The 22,283-nt window shown below is 38.1% G+C and overlaps 1 protein-coding gene across 1 annotated transcript in view; it reads left to right on the top strand.

The window, feature by feature from the left end:
* Positions 1–16,916, top strand: part of LOC127647778 (uncharacterized) — a 34,266-nt gene extending 17,350 nt beyond the window's left edge. Inside the window, exons 2-16 of the mRNA XM_052132245.1 lie at positions 2,278–2,622; positions 2,701–3,057; positions 8,356–8,457; positions 9,431–9,532; positions 9,771–9,863; positions 10,030–10,080; positions 10,289–10,402; positions 10,570–10,728; positions 13,211–13,288; positions 13,576–13,677; positions 13,840–13,920; positions 15,713–15,817; positions 15,915–16,013; positions 16,317–16,354; positions 16,452–16,916. Coding sequence (XP_051988205.1) covers positions 2,278–2,622; positions 2,701–3,057; positions 8,356–8,457; positions 9,431–9,532; positions 9,771–9,863; positions 10,030–10,080; positions 10,289–10,402; positions 10,570–10,728; positions 13,211–13,288; positions 13,576–13,677; positions 13,840–13,920; positions 15,713–15,817; positions 15,915–16,013; positions 16,317–16,354; positions 16,452–16,589 — 1,964 coding nt within the window. The 3' untranslated portion in view covers positions 16,590–16,916. The remainder of the gene's footprint in view (positions 1–2,277; positions 2,623–2,700; positions 3,058–8,355; positions 8,458–9,430; positions 9,533–9,770; positions 9,864–10,029; positions 10,081–10,288; positions 10,403–10,569; positions 10,729–13,210; positions 13,289–13,575; positions 13,678–13,839; positions 13,921–15,712; positions 15,818–15,914; positions 16,014–16,316; positions 16,355–16,451) is intronic.
* The last annotated feature ends 5,367 nt before the right edge of the window (positions 16,917–22,283 follow it).

The following is a 22,283-nucleotide window of genomic DNA, read 5'->3' as shown; positions in this document are numbered from 1 at the left end:
ATCGTGGCAAATCACAAGCTAGAGGTTAAATTAGATTGTATGAAATATACAATATACATTTTGTGGGCAATGTAGAACAGCAGACAGATTAGAAATATAATCAACTGTTTAAAAGTTATGACCTTTCTAGTGATTAGTGGGAAAATGGAATAAAACAAACATTTAGAATGTTAACCATGGGAATAATTGTTCCCAAATTTGAACGCTCCGGCAGGAAAGGGTTAAAAAAAAGTAGCAAACAGTATTAAAAGAGGCCACAGATCATCTGATTCGGGAAAACAGCATTAGGACCTTGGTAAACATTCGCTAGCTAGCTAAAGTTTGTATCTAGCTTAGAAGAGCTTTGGCGCTGCAGCTGCTGTTGTGATGGTTTAAAAATTATATCGATAGATACCAATATGCTTACTACTTGCAGCTTACCTTCATCTTCACTTATTTTCTTGTCTTCAATTTTTTCTTTTCTCTGATCCTGGTGGGCACGTTACCTTCATGATGGCTGGACGTCTGTTGCCTAGCTACTGCTCCTGGCAGTTGACACGTAACCAGCAGAGTGCTGCGGGCAGAACGCATCATCCTCTCTGCACCCACACAATTTAAAATCCTCCATCCTCGTTCCAAAATTAGGTTTAAGAAATTTTGAAAATGACGTTTCATTGATACGGTTCAAGTGCGGGTGCGGGGGGGCCCAAACGATTGCGGGGCCCTAAACAAATGTTTAGTTTGTTTATTGTGTCGGCCCCGCCCTGATTGACACAGTAATGTGGAAAAATATACGAAAGTACACTAATGTGGAAGATGGGCGGAATAATGCTGAAAAGTTCAAACTGACAGATGACGTTTATTTGAGAGGTGTTACGGGAGGCAAAAGCATGAGATTGGGTGACTTTTGGTCTAATTAATTTGGACACTCTTATTTCAAAGAGACAATGTCGCGACAGAAATCCTGAGATATCATGTGCTATCTGTGCTTTGATAACAAGAACACAAGAACTGCCCACCTTGTGACAGATAGATTTGCCATGATATCTGAGATATTTGACAAATTTGTGAAAAACAGCATTGCTTCATACATGCCCCTTGAGAACATAACAATTGATAAATAACTGTTCCCTACCAAGGCGCGCTGTCATGTCACAGAGTAGGCTGTATGGTCAATAAACCGGACAAATCTGGCATAAAATTCTGGGTGGCCACTGATACACGCTGAACGCACATCCCTATCTAGGGAAAGACAACAGCAGGCCGGCTGGTCAGCGGTTATCGTGCAATGTTGTCATGCATCTAGTCGTGCCTTTCCTGGGAAAGGGAAGAAATGAAACAACACACAATTCCTTTACATCGTTGCAACTGGCAAACAATCTCAATGCTTGTGTCCTTAACAAAAAATATAAAAATAAATATTTTATACTTTAATTACTAAATCAACATTTTATCTTAAAGGTGCTATATGTAAGATTGACAACAAGCGTTTGAAATGGGTACTGCAGTCCAAATTCAAAATATTGGTGAGTTGTCTGCCCGCCCCAGATTCAGAGCTCATGAGTGTTGCCAGAATGTTGACATGCAAATTAGGACACTCAACATGCGTTTTAAAGGATTTCAGGACTTTAAGCTGTCTCCTTTTTCCAAAGGCATCTCCAATATTTATCATTGCTTTACTACGCCTCCGGTCATGGTGGTTTTTAGATGGATGGTGAGGCTTTGTAGGTCGGGTGGAATCTGTTATCTCTGATCCAGTTCGTTTGCTGGCGTACATGGCTGCATTATGCAGTGTTGTTTGCCTGCAAACTTATTCAAATCTGGCAACTCAGCAATGCTGAAATACTATTGGTGAGTGAGCAGTGGGCGGGATCACACAGGCCAAAACATAAACATAATTTCTGCCCCAGAATTGAAACTTTAAAGTAGAATATACTGGATGTAGAATTATTATCAGAGAATATGGCTGAGCTGAAGCAGTTCTGTAAGGAAGAATGGTCCAATATTCCTTCTGAACATTGTGCGGGTCTAATCCGCAGCTACCGGAAACGCTTGGTTGAGGTTATTTGCTGCCAAAGGAGGATCAGCCAGTTATTAAATCTGAGGGTTCACTTACTTTTTTCCACAACACTGCAAATGTTTAATGGGATGTGTTCAATAAAGCCATGAAAGAATATAAATTGAGTGTGTTGAGAGATAATGTGATCTCATCTTCATCAAAGTGATATGATGTATCACAGTATAAAACAATAATGGCTTCATGATGATTATTAAATTAAGTGTTTTTAAATTTTTTAGGCATTACAGTGAAAGGTCTCTCTGATCCTTTGGTTGTTCCTCTGGGAGGTTCAGTGGTTTTGCCTTGTTATGTCGACAAACCCTTAACAATGGAGGATCTGGAGGTGGATTGGAGAAGATCAGACTCAGAGACTCTGGTTCATCTGTATCAAGATGGTGAGAGTCGACCAGAGGTCCAGCAGCAGGATTATCATGATAGAGCTCATTTCTTTACTGACCAGATTCAACACGGAAACTTCTCCCTCCTGTTGAACAATGTGACAGCTGAAGATGAGGGAGAATACAGATGTACAGTTTTCAGTGGGCAGGATTCTGGTGCAACTGAGGTCGAAATAAAACATGTTGGTAAGAATCTCGTTGAGGTGCATATTAACATTGAATAATAAAATTGTACGCTGTATATTTGCAACTGTTCTTTTTCAGAGCGTTTGATAGTCTCGGGATCAGATCACTCCATATCTGCGTATGCGGGTGAAGACGTCACTCTGAACTGCTCTGTGGACTCTCACATCACACCTGAAGAGATTGAAGAGCTTTCATGGAAGAAAACAGATAAAGATGGAGATATTCTGGTCCTGCTCTACCAAAACAATGAACCTTTACCCGAATCATCACATGAGCAATACAGAGACAGAGTTGAGTTCTTCACTGATGAAATCTCCAAAGGAAACTTCTCTCTCAGACTGAAGAGTGTCAGAACTGAAGATAAAGGAGTTTATATGTGTCAAGTGTTTGCTGGAGGAGTTTCAGCCAACACAACTGTAGAACTGGAACAACTGGGTGAGTCACAGATAAATAAGAAAAACACATAAATGCAATAATTGAAGTTTAAACTGATTTCTGAGTTTTATACAGTTTAGTTGTTTAGTTGCATGTAAATTGAATTAGCATTATAAATGTGACAGTAACAGTTTGAGTTTGATCTTGTTCATTAACTGCTTCAGTTCTTCAGAAACTCTTTCAAAGTAAAGTCTGAATATTTACTCCTGTTTGTGGACAAAAAGCACCTCAGTCACCTCTAATGTGGGATAGTCCTGCTTTAGGGGTGTGTGTGTGTGTGTGTGTGTGTGTGTGTGTGTGTGTGTGTGTGTGTGTGTGTGTGTGTGTGTGTGTGTGTGTGTGTTTGTGTGTGTGTGTGTCTGTGTTTTGGTCAGTATTTTGTTTTCTATTAATATTGCAGGTGTGGCACTTTACATAAATACTTTTGGCCGTGTGCATTTACAGATGTGTCAAACCCATTTTAAGTCGATGTCTTTAACACAGGCTGATGTTTTATTTGTTAAATATTTCTGGGGCTTATAACTTTATGCCACTGTAAAAACCAATAAAACAAATGAGAACACAAAGAATTGATTAAATGTAATAAAACTGAGACCCAGTTGCAAGAAACACTTTCAGTAAAGAAAACTCTTTATGACAAAACATTTACAATCGTTTTACTGTAAGGGATTACTTGTAACTGGTTACATTTAGATTACAATTACATATATTAATCAAACAAGGACTCACTTCTGTCCACAAATGAGTTACTAGGAGTGCTACTTGGGTGTTGAGAGATGTGTTCCTTTGATGCTCTTCAGTTTGGAGATCCAAAATGTTTCCCAAATAAACAGAAAGTCTGAGGCACTCAAAAGGAATATAAGTTTAAAAAGCCTTTATTTAAACTTGGCTATCCATTAAAAAACATATGCCAACATGTTTCGGCCTCTTTGGCCTTCCTCAGAGCAAATTCAAAATGGCAGTCCGTAGACTGCATGCTATATATCTGCATGTGGTCACATGACCTAGAAGCACAGGTGCTCATCTGCACATATCACCTGATAGAGAGCAATTACAACAAGTTACTTTAGATAAGACAAGTCACATTTTCGCATCAGGATAGTTTAAAATATGAATATAAATAGATACATATAGCAAGATGTTACTTTATATAAGACAAGTTACAAAAAATATTACATTGTAAAACATATTATATTTCATTTCATGCTCTAAAATATGTGCAGTCTCAGATGATGAATAATTTCACACTTTCTATATTTTACCACTTTCCACATCAAGATACAATTTGAAATATAGATAGATACATATAGCAAAGCATTGACATGTGCATATAGTCAGTGACAAGAAAGGAGAAAAATCCAATTCCAAGTTTAGACCAGGGTATTGATTAGCTTTTAAAGTATAAATCCAAAAGGATTCTCTTTGTAAAAGTTTTTTGAGTCTATCTCCCCTCTTGGTGATATTTTAACATGTTCTATCCCAAAGATTTTTAGAGTCTCGCTACTTCTGTGGTTCGCCTCTTTATAATGTAGAGCCATAGGATACTGGTGGTTGCTTGTTCTTATCGCATATTTATGCTCTGCTAATCTTTCTTTAAGTTTACGCTTAGTTCTTCCAATATAAAAACAGCCACAAGGACATTCAAGTCTATAGACAACGAATGAGGTATTGCAATTAATAAATGAGTGTATACTGTATTCGCGATTTGATGTCACATCTGTAAAAATATTGGTCTTGACCATATTGCTACAGTGATTACCGGGTCCTCCAGGAGATACTGTGGGAGGTGCTGCGGGAGTATGGGGGGGGTCCCTTCTTAGGCCAATCCAATTCCTGTACGTCCAAAGTGAGAGCTGTGTCCGGGTCCTCGGCACAAAGTTGAGTTCGTTCCATGTGGGGGTTGGTCTCTGCCAGGCCTGCGTTTTGTCACCAATCCTGTTTGAGATATTCATGGACAGGATATTGAGGCATAGTCATAATACATAAAATAACATTTAAGATGTGTTTCCCTTAAAGAGCTCCGACTCCACTTATTCCACAACAAGAGTGCTTCTGTATTTATTTATTTGGTATTTTTGTATAATTCCATTGTACTTAGTGATGTACACCACCTGAAGCTGTTTGCAAAGTTTAGAGTGCGTCTGGACTGTGAGCTGTGTAATTCTTCCTCTTCTCAGTCAGGCGCGAACTGAAGTGCTGCTCTCGCGCACCATCATTAGAGTTTAATGTGATCCCATGTTACATTAAATGAGATCAAAAGACTATTCGACGATGAAAATTGTATAATGTCGACTAATCGTTTCAGCCCTAGTACCCAAACCTTGGTAGCTTTGTACTCGAAAGCTAATTTAATTCCAAATAATCTTTTTAAAGCATATTTAGAGGAGCTAGCTAGTGCTAGCTGTTGAATTGTCAAATCTAACTAGCAGTCTACTGCTTTTTGTCACCACTTACAGCACATGCGCTACAATGTATATGAACATTGGGACTGGTGTACTTTATATTCAAGTTCAAATAACCAATTGCACATTTTAAAACTATTATGAAACGAATTTCTTTTTGCATTTTAAATGGGTTCAAATATGCGTTTTATTATCCTATCTCTTACTTAATAATTTGGAGCGGTTTCTCACGCTGTAAAACAGCATCTGGATACTTACAAATAGAGAACAAACACCTCTGGATGAAGTAGATATTTACCTACAATCAGCTGAAATAAAAGGCTGCCTTTTAAGAGGTAACTTTGAGAAACATCAGCAGGTGCTGTGCACAAACGCAGCTGGTCATATTGACTGGGGGAGTGGGTGCACGTGAGATGTGCAGGAGCGAGGTGATCGTCTGGTGGAGAGAGTGTTCTGTGACCGCTATTGGCCTTTCAAGGGCAGTCAGTGAACTGTTTGGTGCCCCCCAAGGATAAGATTGTTGTGATGTAGCATACCCCTCGGCAAATGTGTAATTGCGCCCCTGGTCCCCATCCTTAAACATGAGGATACTAGAGTAGGGCTGCACAATTAACCGAAAAACTAATCGCGATTACGTCTGCCACGATTATGTAATTGTGAAAACTGATGATTACAGTGTTCAATTATAGTCTGCTCCTGTTGCGTCAATGGTTTCTATTTACAATGTGTTTTTGCAGCAGTGAGTATTCTAACCAATCACTAACATGTCCGTTGAGCAATGAAACGGCAATGGCCAATCAGAGTCTTCCGTCCTATCAGCAATGACAACTGATCCAATGCGCAAGTTTTAAACCGTCTGAATGCCCAGATGCTTGCTTTATGTTCTTGCTCTGTTCAAGTGGCACATGAAAATTAATACTGAAGAAACATCACCTGACACTTGAAAAGAAGCTGTAGAACAAGAGCAAAAAGCACTTTGTAATGATTTTGGATTCTCGCTTTGAATGTAGATGTTAAATACACTGCAAATGTACAACACGACAAAACAAAAACGATCCCGATCTAATCAAGGCACAGACGTGGTGTAAATAATTGATTTATTATGCTGATCAGACAGCTTTGTTTTTAAAGAGAGCATTCGCGAGAGTGTAGAACATTGTGCGGAGCGTCATTGAGCTCACGTCGAAAAACAGATCTCAAACAGTGTAAACCTGCAGTCATTGTAATGGGAAAGTTTGTCACGTTGCTTGATTTCTGTATACAATATATTAAAAATCTAATAACAATTTTGTTTGTCATGTTAATAAGTAGGACAATATGAATTTGATTTATACAAAATAGCAATAAAGTAATTCAGCTTAACTGTTCTAAGTTTGTTTTGGAGGTGTAGCCAACATAAAGAATATGGCATGAATAGCATATGTCAGGAATCACCATCATTGTTATCGCATCTGATCTAATAAAACCCATTTGCCACGTGGCAGGTATTGCTTGATAAACATTTACACAAATTGCACAAACTCGGTTCACAAATGACTTTTTAACTTACTAAGCGCAAACACTGATGACAAAAATGATCTAACGATGATCTTACATGAACAAGATCACCGTTGAAGATGTAACGGGTGAATGGTCCCCTGTCTCTCCATGAAAGGTCTCACTGAAAGCAGTAACTTGATCGATTTAAATCAGCTGTTAATAAGTTTGAATATTGAATATGCCATATTATTTACAGTACATGGACTAATAATTTAAGCAGTAATTTTGCAATAATTTCATGTATTATAACCATAGATATTAATTTAAAATAATTTTGATTTGCCTTACCTTAACAAACATTATTACAATATAATGCTTAAAAGATGCTTAAAAGAAACTGGAGTGCAGCTCTTATCCACCATTGAAATCTGCTACTCTGAAGAACCACATGGTTGGTTGCTTTGTGATATCACGGTAATTTAATATTTTAACATTAATAATCGTGATTATTACAATATTAAGGGCAATAATTGACAATTATGATTTTTGCTATAATCGTGCAGCCCTACTAGTCAGAAATCAGCATGACACCAGTGCATATTATGGCCGTAATTAGCATGTTAGCACAGTATCGGCATGAATCCAGAATGTAAACATGACAGTTTACACATTATCTACGGAATATATTTACTTTAAATTATCATTGATTTGTTAAAACAGCATCTTTTACTCATATCATGTGAATTCTACTCACAATAGAATGAGGCATGTAGTCATTGACACATTTTAATGTCACATTAGTTCATTATTTGTATTTAGTCTTGTGCATCTTCATATGTAAATACTCCTCTAAACTCCTCCCCAGAAGCGTGGCTGTTGTTTGAATGTTTGCAAACAGTATATTGTTGTTTAACTGTTTAAAAGTTATTTTTAGATCAGAGCAAAGAATGAAAAAAGAGCTTTGCCGTGAGTAAGCTGGGGCCTTTATACTCTCTTCAGTGTTGTAAAGCAGTATAAAGGCCCTAGATCATATTTATTTTTCACAACTCATGTTTCTAGAGTATTTTATCTGCTGTTTTCTGTAAAGCTGCTTTGAAACGATGTGTGTTGTGAAAGGCGCTATATACAAATAAAATAGATTTTTTTAATGACTTTGTCAGCTGTGAATGATCATCATCGATTTTAACAACAGTACAAATCATTGAAGAGACCGTCTATACCTCACAGCTTTTTTATTCCCATCAACATTTTAAAACAGTGCTAGTCTGAATAAGGTCCATGGTTTAATGGCAAACGTAGTTACGCTTTATGACTGACACTCTTAGAAACTTACACACATAAAAAATAATGACATTCATAAGCAATATAATTTGGAAAATAACCTCTTTGTACAGTAACTGATGTCTTTGTCTAACAGGTTTCTCTGCTTTACACATAATGGTGCTGATTCTTTGTTTTACTGCATCTGGATCTGCACTTCTGCTCTGCGGTCTGATTTACTGCACATCACAACATGCAAGTATGTTAAACATATTCTTTTCTGATTTCCCTTCTAAGTGTGTTTAGATATTTAGTTTGAGTAAACACACAAATCGGCTGATTTTATATACACTGCCTGCACATGAAACGATGCACCCGTCATGCATTGTGCCCACTTTATAAGACTCTATAGGCAGTGTTATGATCTGGGGTTGGTCAGGTCTAGGCTCAGCAATGTTATGCAGTAATACAATGTATTCAGCTGACTTCCTGAATGTACTGAATGACCAGGTTCCCTGACAGCAAGGACATATTCCAGGACTACAATGCCAAGGTTCAATCAGGCTCAAATTGTGAAAGAGTGGTTCAGGGAGCACGAGGAATCATTTTCACACAGAGTCCTTCACCCCAGTGAAAGTCTTTGGAACGGTTTTACGGAGTGGTTCAACTCTCTCGTCTTCAATACAAGATCTCAGCCAAAAATGAATACAACTCTGGATGGAAATACATTTTGTGATGTTGCATAAGGATGTTGAATTAACTGCTATTACGAATAATCAAAGCTAAAGGCGGTGTATATAGTCGGAAAGCTTGCTAACAATTCCCAATAATAATAATACAATTTGTTTTCCACCTTTCCAGAGCTCAAGTTCATGCTATACAGAAATTAAACATTAAACAGAGAAACATAGGGTATAACAAATACACAATACAAAACAGTAAACAGCCAATGAAGTGTGTTCGTACAAGTTTGACTTTAATTCCTTAGTTTTAGAGACGTTATAATGTTGTTTAGGGGTGATCATTTTAAAACATAAAGGGACACTGAAGCACAGGTTATAAATTCAATAATTTATTGGAATCAGATATATTTGGAGATTGGTGTTTTAAATCAACCGTCTTCAGGAATAGCCACAAAAATATGGCGCAAAACATTTTCAAATCAGCAGAGACCTAAAAGAAACAAACTACAGGATGTTGACTTGCAGTTATATTCTGTATTTCCACTTTAGATGCCGCTACAACGAAACCTGTGAGGGCTCTTGAGTATTTTCATGTGTCTCTTCCAAACATTGCTATGTTCTTGGCTTTTGTATTCTGGGGTGTTACTGAAGGTGAGTGTTTCAGTGGTAATAATTATATCCCTAAATATAATCAATATGTGATTAGAAAACATCATCATTGTAACAGTTTGAGCTGAATTAAATCTAATAGAACTGGCAGTTCAGATGTGCTCACTATTTACCACTGCCTAAAGTTGTGTTCATTTATTGTGTCATGATCAAAGTCAGGTTATCTTAATATATGACATATATGAGCTCATTATTTTGTTTAAAAATATATTTGTTTCAGGATCTTTCTATGAGAGTATCTGCTGCTGTACTCTTTTTATTCTGAGGCCTCTGATGTTGATTAGTTTTGCTCCATATTTAAAGGACATATCAGGTTTGAGTTTTATTTTACATTTTTAATTTAAGATGTCAGAGAAGCTCAGCAAATGAATAAAACATATTGATAGTGCTTTTAAATGTTACCATTACTGCTGTGCTTTAATTCTTAACATGATATTTTGATATTATCATTCATTTGAGTCATCCATTTCTTTCTACAGATGCCATTCTTCACATTAAATTTGCCATTTTTGAGTTAGTTTATTATTCAGGTTGGTAAATCCAAATATTGCACCACACTGATAATGTTTATTTTCATGGTGATATTAATACACATTAATTGCTGAACCAAAACAGATGTTTGTAAATGTTTTAAATATTTTGCAAAATTGAATAATTGTTTATTTATTTTTATAAATAATGACTGAAGCGCAATCATTAATACATGTAGATTTGAAATTGGTCATTTTTCTGTGCCAGTTCTTTTCAGACGTTTTTGGGAATATCTTGTACATTATTCATGGGTTGACAGATCTCTGGCAATAGTCACGTGTGGATTAAGTATGCTGCTCTTTTTCATCTACATCATTTCTCGTAAGTATCAGCTTTGTGATTCTGATTTCCATTTGTTATTCTGTTTTAGTGCTGTACTGAGGAACTGTTTTTTTCTTTTCTTTTTTAATTTAACATTATTTTAATACAATTAAGAAAAAAAACAGAATAATTATTGATATGGACATTTATTGATTTGAAAAAAATAGGCTTGATGAAAAGACGGGATCTGGATATCGGGATATCTCATGGAGAGATGTGTGAATGGATATGGGATAAATTAACAGATGTCGCTGTATTCACCTTTCATATAACCTCTTCAATACATTTCATACTCATGTTCTACATATTTGGAGTTCCCAAAAATGGTTAGTGACCCTTTATCACATCTAGTACTTTTCTAAAAAATAAAAATGAAAATGTTCTCAAATGGAAACAGCTGTAATGGTGGCATTTAATCATTTAGAGGAGAGGTGTATTAATGCCATTGAATATAGAACTGGATTGCTGATGACATCATTTCAATGTTGCCACCACACCACCATCTTTGTATGCCCAAACATTCCATTGTGCCAATTATCTTAAGATAGATAAAGAGTAAACGGTCATTCAGTCACAGATTTATATCTGAAATCTGCCTCTACAGCCTCACAACGCAAACCTCCATTGCATGTAATTATTTATTTACAGTCGAGAATCTTTCCTGCTTCTTAAAAGCCTGCACAAGTTATGTTTATCTATATCTGACAGCTCTTACTAACTTTAACAGTGAACAGATCAACTGAACGTACACAAGTCCCTTGAAACTGAGATAAGATACAACAGACATTTTCAGAAATATGTAAACTGATGCTTTGGGTTTCACTTTTTTAACTGGCCACACACAGAATGTATAACATGTATGTATGACGTGTTAATATGGAAAAGCCAACTCCCATGTATTGTAGGTAATTTAGAAATCCTGTCCGGACTTAAAGGGTCAAAAAATAGAATGTCCTGGGAAAAACAACGTGTTGTCACCCTATAACAAGCAAAGACTGCAAATTTTCCTGCTTAAATTACAATCTCTGGACAGTTGGTAGTGGTGGTGGCGTTGTGGGCTATAGCACATAAATGATAATCAGAAGGTCGCTGGTTCGATCCCCACAGCCACCACCATTGTGTCCTTGAGCAAGGCTCTTAACTCCAGGTTGCTCCGGGGGGATTGTCCCTGTAATAAGGGCACTGTAAGTCACTTTGGATAAAAGCATCTGCCAATGTAAATGTAAAATGTTGTATCTTATCCCTTGGTGAATGTTGAGCTGCACTTATAGGCAGGACACAAGGGCAGATGAGTGTTTCACATTGCGATCTCCGTATATATTCTCCCTTGCAACAAATATTATCCATAACGAGAAAATTAAGAGTTAATCAAGATTGTCAATAGAGGGTGAAATGTGACTCTCATATCCGGAGGTTGGAGATGGTGAAATTGACTGCTGTCAGTCCATGGGTGCTTCTCTATCAGAAGGCTGCATATCTCCACAGCCACGTCATCAATCATCATTGAAGGCCGTCTCAATTGTGACGACGCTTGGAAGGCAGCCTCGTTTCACAGCCTTCATTCACCACATTTTGTCCGGTCAGCCTTTATCCCTCTCGAGGGCTTAATTGATTAGGGGCTGGGTGTGTGTAATCACAACCTGGCCCCACCCACCGCCCTGCCACAAACACAATACTAATATTTTAATATTTGGTGGCATAACCATGATTTTCAATCACAGCTTTCATGCATCTTGGAATGTTCCCTACCAGTCTTTCACATTGCTGTTGGGTGAAATTATGCCACTCCTGGCGCAAAGATTCAAGCAGGAATTCAGCAGATACTGGAATGGCTTCCATACATGTAGAGAAGCTGATTTAATAAACATCTGCACAGAGTTTTGTGTGTAGCTTAAAAGCTCTCCTCAGAGATACAGTCAGACATTTTAGTCTCTGAATAATAATAATAAAAACTAGACAAAAAAAGTTTGTTGATAAACTTTGAGGTTGGCTTGTAAAAGCCGGGTCTGAAGTCAAGTCAAGTGGATTTTATTGTCGTTTCAACCATATACAGTTAGTTCAGTACACAGCTGAAACGAGACAACGTTCCTCCAGGACCATGGTGCTACATAAAAGTTTTCCTTGCCAGATGTTGCAAGCATGTAGCTGGGCTTTGCTAGCATGTTTTAGTGCTTAGCTTGGCATTGCTAGCATGCTTTAGCATGTTGCTAGGCATTTCTTGTATTTCTTATTAGTTTATCTTGGATTTGATATATAGCTCGAAATCTTCCTAACAGTAGGTCCATGAATTTATTTTTGAACTGGATTAAATGGGAAATTGGGCCTGTTCAGAAGTCTGCAATGGGAATACCGTAATTCCGATCTGTTAGAAAATATATACTACACTAACTCAGAAATGTCTGAAATCTGTCAATTTTGGTGGTTGAAGCAGCTTGAAAGCTCTAGGAGGAGATACATTTACAACATTTTGAAATGTGTGGTCTCAGAATAATAATAATTATAAGCTTAAATAGTAGATCAGTAGACTGGCTTTTTCAAGCCAACCTAATGACAGCCTCAGTCACCATTTATATGGAGGACAGATGCAATGAAAGTGAATGGTGACTGAGACTAACATTCTGCCTAACATCTCCTTTTGAGTTCCACAGAGGAAAGAAAGCCATATGAGGTTTTAACAATTATGTTCATTTTAGGGTGAATGATAAATTAATGTGTTTATTGACTTTTTATCACATTTAGATTGATTTAATTTAAATCTGTCAATAAATCTCAAATTTCACATTAATGTTTTTATTCTTCTCTTTTTAGTGTTGTATGCTGCACTCATTTTCCCAGTTGCCTTTTTACTGTCATTTACATGTTTGAAAGTAAAGAGGGAGAAAAGATGTAAGTATGAAATTAATTCTTACTTATAACTGCATGGCTATATATATATATATATATATATATCTTGTTCTGTGTTCAAAGAATAAATCCAGTTTCAGTACTTGTGGATCCTCAAACTTTCAATTTTGAAACCTTTTTCTAACTGTATGGATGGAAGGAAGGCCAGGCTGTCTAATCTGAATGTATGAGTCTTGAGTCTGGTGTATTTGACTTTAATATTCAGTTTTAAAAATCAAATAAATTTATGATCAGTTTATTTAATACAAACCTTTCCAAATCTTTTTCAGGTTCATATTTGCTCAATAACATAACATGGATAATCTTCATGCTTTTAGTGAATGCAATAATAGTCAGTAATTTCTTTATTGCAGCAGTGAAAAATGAAAAAGGTACACTTTTATTTCTAATAATGGAAAGTATTTCTATTTTTATCCAGTTAAATATACAGTATGTGTTAAATAGTGATATACAGTGTGTTTAATTTATTATTTAATATCTCCTATTTAACAGCTCTTCCATTATTTCTTTCTATAATAAAACTTTATGTACAGATGCAGGATGGATCTGTGCAGCTTTATTTCAACAAATGCTGTGGATGTTGTTTGTGTACACTGAAGCTGACAATGATCTAGGTGCAGTATTAACATTTGACATGTACTATCATGCTTTTTTTTTAATCCTCATGTTTAATTTCTTGTCTGTAAACCCATTTGTATGATTCTTTTGTGTCCAAGTTCAAAGGTCAAGGGCAACACAAGGGGTTGAACAGAACGTTTACACAGAGAATAAATATGCAGGTTCTACTGAGCCTTTTAGTGACTTTTGTGGGGGAACAAATCCAGTAAGAACACATTTAATCTTTGTATAGTATTCTAATAAAGGTGCATAATTAACCTAGTCGCCTCTTATAGGAATAGTTCACCCCAAAATAAAAATTTGCTGATAATTTACTCACACTCAGGCCATCCAAGATGTATGACTTTCTTTCTTCAGCAGGACACAAACCAAGATTTTTAGAAGTGAAGTGAACGGATTCCAAAACTATGAAGTTCTAAAAACAAAAAAGCAGCTGAAAGTAATCCAAATGACTCCAGTGGTAAAATAAATGTCTTCTGAAGTGATCCAGTCAGTTTTGGTTGTGAACAGACCAAAATGTAACTCCTTTTTCACTGTACATCTTGCCATTGCAATTTAAAGACATAATCATGAATTCAAGCTCAATTAAACTTCCTAGTGCATGGGCAGAGCCACTAGATGGCACTAGAAAGTGTACTCAAGCTTGAAATCATGATTGTGCCTGTAGACTGAAATGGCAAGATGTAGATTACTTTGATACTGCCTTTATCTGCTGTTTGGACTCTCAAAGTGATGGCACCCGTTCACTTGCATTTTATGCATCTGCAGAGCTATGATTTCCTGCCAAGAAAGTCATATATATCTTGGATGGCCTGAGAGTAAGTCAATTATTAGCAACTTTTAATTTTTGGGTGAACTATTGCTTTAAAGCTACACTATGCAGCATTGGGCCCTCTAGCGTTTGAAGCATAAAACTGCAAGTTACTTGCAGAGGAACATATACATGCATCATGTTCAGGCCTGCTCACTGTGTGGATGAATCTCATGGTTTGAGCTTACCTGACACTCGGAAGACATTTGTCTGCAGAGCCGGAGATCGTCCTGGTTACTTTCTTAACCTCCATTCCCTGATGGAGGGAACGAGACATTGTGTCGATGTAGTGACACTAGGGGTCGCCCTTGGGAGCCCCAATCACCTCTGATCTTTGAGAAAATGCCAATTGGAATTGGCGAGTGGAATTTGCATGCCACTCCCCCGGACATATGGGTATTAAAGGAGCAGGCTCGCAACCACTCATAAAGGTTTAATGTAAAACTTAACTTAAAACAAACATAAACAAACAGACACACATGCAACGCGGCCGTCTCTCTCTCTCTCGAAGTGGCGCCTCCGGCTCCCCTTTATCTCACTCTCCTGCTGATCAGCTGATTCAGCACCAGTTAGAAGACAGCCACACGTGCTGGGGGGGCGCTGGGTGCTTTCTAGTTCTATTAAGCATATGACTGGACAAAGTTTCTTAGGTGCTCTTTGAAGTCATGACTGTGCCTCGGTCTGCTGGTAGAGAGAGATTGCAGAAATTAAATGCTTATTTTTTTTCTGAAAAACATTTTGAAAATCAGTGTTTAGAAGTACACAAGCATATAGATGACCTTAAAGCTAATAGATGTTGACTAAAAGCAGATAAACAAATGTTGATTTCACAGGGTCTTTAAACACAAAAATATTTTAGTACTGAATTTCTTCAACATTGTATTTATTGTGTAATTAAAACGGTTGATCTTATCCATAAGTAAATTGAAAGAAAATTTGTAAACCATTCCATTGATAAATAAATCTTGAATCTGCAGATTTGACAGATATTCCACATAAAAACATCGTGTACCTGTTTGGATCAGTCGGTGTTGTTTTACTGAACTCTGCTGCTCTGATGACAGAACTGATATTTAAAACAGGTAAATGAACACATTTATCATCACACTGTGTTTGATGTTAGCACATGAAAGTCATTAAAATGAGATTTATGATTATTACTGTATATTCTATTTTCAGTTAATGGTGAGCGTCTAGTGGGGGATCTGAGAATTGTTGTCTTTCCCTCTGAAAGCCTCTTCACCTTAATTATGCTCATTTTACTCATGTTTGCACCCTGTGAGTACAAACTGGAATTCTTGTTTTTATTACAAATATTTAATTTGGTTTAAAACGGTTTATGCTACATTTCACATACTACACATTCTTGTGTTTTGGTATCTTTTGTTTACAATAAAATTTTACACGGCAACGTATCATATTTCCATGATATAAGTGCATGCTATATGAATGAATAGTAATTGAATTGTTAATGTAATCAAGAAATCAGCCATTAAACAGTCTGATGGATTTAGTACATCTGTGCTTTAGCTGAAAATATGTTAAAAAATCTATTTTCTTCTCACCGCTGTGATCATGCAGGGATTTCAAACACAACAAAGTTTCAGCAGTGTTATCAGGTTAGTGTCATACTGAACCGCATTGATGTGAGATTTACAATCAACCTGAAATGTAATTAACATACATTTATATACTTGTGTCTTATGCTGAACACAGAACACAGCAACATCTGATGGCACTCAAACTAATGGATCAAGCCAGAACCAGAACACAGTAGAAACACAAGAAATGGAAATTGGACTTAACACTGAAGATCAGGAGGCCGGTAGGAGTGAAGAGACAAAGGACATTTAGACTGATTAACTGGTGTAACAACAGTGTCATTCAAATATATAAAACTAATTAAATTAATTTGGTGAAAATGAAAAAGTATTATTAAAGTCTTAAATTAATTTCAAGAGGTGACATTTTTTCTCTGTTTTGTTTTTGTTGATTGTTTTGATTGTTTATTTTGTTACAAACCTCCTTTGGTCATAAAGTTAAATGATATTGTTTATGTGGATATCTCTATTGCGCAGGGTAATACTATCAAACTAGAGTGAACAGGTACCACACTGTCCATGCACAGTCTCATGATCGCCAGCTGTTTGCTCTCAGTGCGGTTGTGTAGATTCACACATTAGTGCAATTCCAAACATGTGGAACTGCTACAAGTTATAATACAAATGTAAAAATGTGACACAGTATCACAGAAAAGTAGATCACTGCATTTGAGCAGATTTGAATCGAGGAACAGTGTGAACCAGCGTGTGCTTAAACTATGGTTTGCAGGGCCTGGGTAGCTCAGCGAGTAAAGACGCTGTCTACCACACCTGGAGTCGTGAGTTCAAATCCAGGGCGTGCTGAGTGACTCCAGCCAGGTCTCCTAAGCAACCAAATTGTCCCGGTTGCTAGGGAGGGTAGAGTCACATGGATTAACCTCCTCGTTGTCGCTATAATGTGGTTCGATCTCGGTGGGGTGCGTGGTGAGTTTTGTGTGGATGCCGCGGAGGATAGCGTGAAGCCTCCACATGCGCTATGTCCCGGGGTAACGTGCTCAACAAGCCACGTGATAAGATGCGCGGATTGATGGTCTCAGACATGGAGGCAACTGAGATTCGTCCTCCGCCACCTGGATTGAGGCGAGCCACTACACCATGATGAGGACTTAAGAGCGCATTGGGAATTGGGGAGAAAAAAAAACAACAACAATGGATTGCGACCCAATTACTATAAACATTGGGTCACAGCTTGATTTAATAAAGGTGCAATTATTTCTCTGGTTAGAGTATTGGAAATTGTGAATGCACTTTGTTCAGTCTGCTCTTCCACACTGTTTGCGCATTCGTCCAACACAGCCTCAAATTTGTTTGTGCGAATTTGTACAATTTATTCCTGTCAGAAACTATGTTGCACCAAACCCAGAAGTTCTGCTTTCTTTCTGTGTGCACAAAAAGGTATTTTGTTTGGTCCAAAATCATGTTTGTTTATGATCTCTGTTTTAGCTTTTCTGCCCTATGTTTAGGGTTAGATGTGGGGTTAGGGTTGGGGGATAAAAAAACCCCCAGATTATTTCAACTTTACACATTCGGCATCTCATTGGCTCCTCATTATGTCACACTGCTCATGATATCGGGTTGGATTGTCTCATAGAACCAACCAGCGGTGAGTTTCCCAAAAGCAATTTTAGCCAACTGTGGTCACAAGTTACCAACATAGTTCAACAATTTGGCGTTTCCCGAGACCATCAATCCAACAAACATTTGCAAACAGCATCGTAAAGTTGTGTGGTTGGAACTGCAGCTCTCCACCTGCGGTTAGAAGCATATTTTGTTTGAGTTCACTGACGCTTCTGTATCTTTTATTTCATAGGCCTATACTGTATAACTTTCATTCTGTTAAGATTTGACCATGTTTACATGCACTTAAGGAAATGGATTTTTCTGGGGTTTTGAAGAAAGCGGTGTTCTGAAACACTGTTTAAGGGATTAAATGTTAAGAAAAAGTAATTTAATAACACACTCATATCTGTCGGAAGACACATATTATGCCCATGAGATCACAAAAGTGCTGTTAGTTTTCAGAGTGCACATGTGCTCAACTGAAACCCAGATGACGTGAGAGAGAAATATCACTGTTGCATGTTTAGCATTACATTACGGTGCATGTGGCTTTCGTGTCTTCAGCAGCTTTCTCATAATAAACAGCTTTCTGGTGTCGATATAAGTGAGCTATAATTTGATATACATTTAAACTCAGTAGAAGTTGTTACTCCTGTCAGAGCCGTCGCCTAAGGGGCAATGCTCCGACATTTTGTGCTAATGCATCACGGGTGACCCGAGATCAGATCCCGGCTTGTGAGGTCCTTTCCCGATGCCATTACACTTTTCTCCCATTATTTCCTGTCCAATCTCTTCATTTTCCTATCCCAATAAAGCCATAAATGTAGATTGTTTTAATGTTATTACTGCACCCCTTATGTAACGTTATTAACGACAGGTCTATATTGCTGATCCAACATGGTTCGAGCTATAAATATACGACATGGATACTTCGGTTTTGGGAAACAGTCGTAGCTAGCTAGTTTTTTTTTCCAATGAGGCATCATAGATTGGTGGTTAAGCAGTGAGTTACAGGAAAAACATCCTGGAATGAATGCCATAGGACATGTCTCTGCTCTTTTTATGATGATTCTATGATGATATCATCATACGCACTCCGCACCAGAGGAACAGCACGTCTCTTTGTGGATTCAGCCATGCACATGAGGTGAGCTATCACTCACTTTGTCTCTCACATTGCACCCGTGTATGACAGATTCAGTGACTGATTTGATTTGTTTTGTAAAAAAGAATCAGAAACACTGAGGTGCACCCACAATGCGTTACGTGGGCAAGTTCTAATTAATAAGTCGTGAATAATTACAACGAGGACGAGAAGACGAAAAGCATTTCTTCAAGAATTAAGAGTTTGTAAGATGTAGTAAAGAATTGATTTAAGAGTGAAAATATCACTCTGTGTTGTGTGATACAGTTCATTATTTTCAAAGTCTAAATAAATAGTGTAACAGTTTGTGATTTGAAGATGAATAATGATCTGATTATAGGCCAACTATAAACTTCTACATTGATACGGTATCACTTCAGCACTGTCTAAGAGGCAACAGTATTACTGTAGTAACAATACCTGTAGCAACTGTGGTAGTTTTGGCATTAACTATGGTTGCCATGGTATCATACAGTACATGATTGCAGGGCTTGTAAAACCCTATAAAAAATTATATGAATTTATGATAACCCTAACCCTAACCCTTAAACTAGATGAAATTAAAGGTGTGTAAGCCATTTTTATATAGAAAGATATCCTGAAAATGTAACTACTCCTTGAAAGATATCACTGAAGTAAATGTCCTGAGATATCTCACTGGTCACTGTGACAGCGCTAGACTGTGAAAACAGCAAACAAAAAAGTGACCACGGCTTGCGGACACAATCCATGATCAGTTGATCACATGACTTTAATGGGCTTTCTGCCAGTCATTCATTTTCTGCATTGTTGTAGTTGACGCAGATCATTCAAGTTTAATGTGATATCGAGTTTTCAGTTGAGGTTGCCATTTTGCTACTTTTGTGTTTGACACTTTGAGAAGATGTGAAGCTACTCTTCTGCTCGGTAAATGGTACAACGGATGTTTGATGTGCAGAGTTTTGAAAAGAGGGTGTGTGTCTAATTCAACGGCTTGTGAAATTTCAGTCTTGTGAAAGTTCTAGCATGGCTAAAATCGCTTATAGCACCTTTAATTTGATGAGTTTCAACACATAGCTCTGGAAAAATGTTTCTTAATAAGCATGTCTACATGTATGCTGCCGTTCATTCCGTGTCTGTTGAATTCCTGCTTCAACGTTTTCACCAGGAGTGGCATAAAATCATCCAAAAGCAATGTGAAAGACTGGTAGAGAGCATGACAAGATCCTTGAAAGTTATTCCACCAAATATTGATTTCTGAACTCTTCATAAATTAAAACATTAATATTGTGTAGTTTAAAAATTCATATGAACTTGTTTTCTTTGCAAGGCCTAAAAATCTTTCGTGTTATTTTGAACCGTTTTCATTTTCTGCAAATAAATGCTATAATTGACAATATTTTTATTTGGAATTTGGGAGAAATGTTCTCAGTAGTTTATAGAATAAAACACAAATCAACATCATTAATAGTAAATCCAGATAATCTGAACATGTGGAGTGGTCTCTTCATTTATTCCAGGTCTGTATTTTCTCTACAATATAAAAGTGTGTTTGTGTACAAGTTCAAATGTTTAATTTGTTAAAATCTATGAAAGAAAGATAAAATCTAAAGTAATGTTAATATAATAACTGTTTTATTCATGCAGTGTATAAAATAATGAATATAGCTAATACAGCATATTGCATGGTTTTGTAAGTGTATGCATGAACACAATACATGTTGTAGCTGATATAGCCCAATAGTGATTATAGTGACACAGTTCTTAAACATATATATATAAGTGTAAAACAGTTAAAGGATGGGCAAGGAGGAGGCGAGAACCGGCTTGATGATATAAATCATATTTTAATGAGAAACTCAAAAGACAACATAAACACACATGACGGACATGTCCGCTAAGGATCTCTCTCTCCCGCACGGCCCTCTGCAGTCAGCCTTTAAACCTCACGGAGGGATAATTAGCCTAATACGGGACCGGTCGTGTTGGATCACGACCCGGCCCCGCCCTCCACCCTGCCACATTCCTCCCTCGTTCTCTCAGGCTGGGGACCCCCGGCCTGACGTACATCCTCCCCTCTTTCCCTGGGGGAGGGCGCGCCTTCTGCGCTGTCTGCCGGCAGGTCACCCCATCTACCTGGATGAGGGAGGGGACAAGGGGAGGGAAACAGAAATAATTAAAATGGGGGGTACTTCCTGTAACAGTGTAGTACCCCCCCAACAACTGTAAAATTTAAAAGACGATAAAGGCCAACGCAGAGCGACAGTGAGAGAGAGAGAGGAGAGAGAGATGGAAAAAAAACTCTTACTCGCCAGTTCTCCGATACGCCGCAGCTTGTTCCTCGGCCACTCCTCCACCCTTTATCGGACGACAGCCGCGCCTCTCCGGGCAGATCCGAGGCAGTCCTCCAGCCTCTGGCGGACGGAACGCCCCGCCGCGTTCTCGGGGATCAGAAGGGGTCTCCCCCGCCCCTGGCAGCGTTTCTCTCGCTCCAGGCGGTTGCCAGTGAGCCCCTCCCCGCTCGCGGTCGGTGGTCTTAAACCCAGCTGCGTTTCAGTGGCCGGTAGGCGACTCCTCCGCCCCTGGCAGCGGCTCTTACCGCTCCAGGCGGTCGGCTAGGAGCCCCTTCTCCCCTCGCGGTCGGCGGCCATCGTCCTCGATCAGGCGGCTGGGCTCCTCGTCCCCCGGCAGATGGCCGCGGCTGCTCCGTTGGGGTGGACGGTAGTGGCGAGAACTCTACTACAGCGTATCCCTCCTCCTTCCTGGGTTTCGGCACCAATGTAACGTATTCAATGGAAAGAAGGAGGCGAGAACCGGCTTTTCAATATAAATGATAGTTTATTGGTAAACTTAAAAGAAGACACAAACACATATGACGGACATGTCCGCTAAGGATCTCTCTCTCCCGCACGGCCCTCTGCAGTCAGCCTTTAAACCTCACGGAGGCATAATTAGCCTAATACGGGACCGGTCGTGTTGGATCACGACCCGGCCCCGCCCTCCACCCTGCCACAATAAGTTTTTGAAAAAGGTATTAAAAGCATCAAATTGGACGTGCTAATACCTGTATATACTCTGCAATGAGAGAAAATGATTCTGCAGATTTGTCCACAATCTGAATTTGGTTTTTTATGAATGCAGGTGGTTCTGTACTGTGAGCTGTTTTTTGTATTTGTTGTTTTTACTTGCTTGAAAATAGTGAAACAGTAATATTCTAATTGTTAACAGTGTAATAACACATTTGCTATGTATTAACTTTAATTA

Source organism: Xyrauchen texanus, chromosome 8, assembly GCF_025860055.1.
Source record: "Xyrauchen texanus isolate HMW12.3.18 chromosome 8, RBS_HiC_50CHRs, whole genome shotgun sequence".
NCBI lineage: Eukaryota > Metazoa > Chordata > Actinopteri > Cypriniformes > Catostomidae > Xyrauchen > Xyrauchen texanus.
The sequence above is the reverse complement of the archived record's forward strand: the minus strand, read 5'-3'. Positions and strand labels throughout refer to the sequence as shown.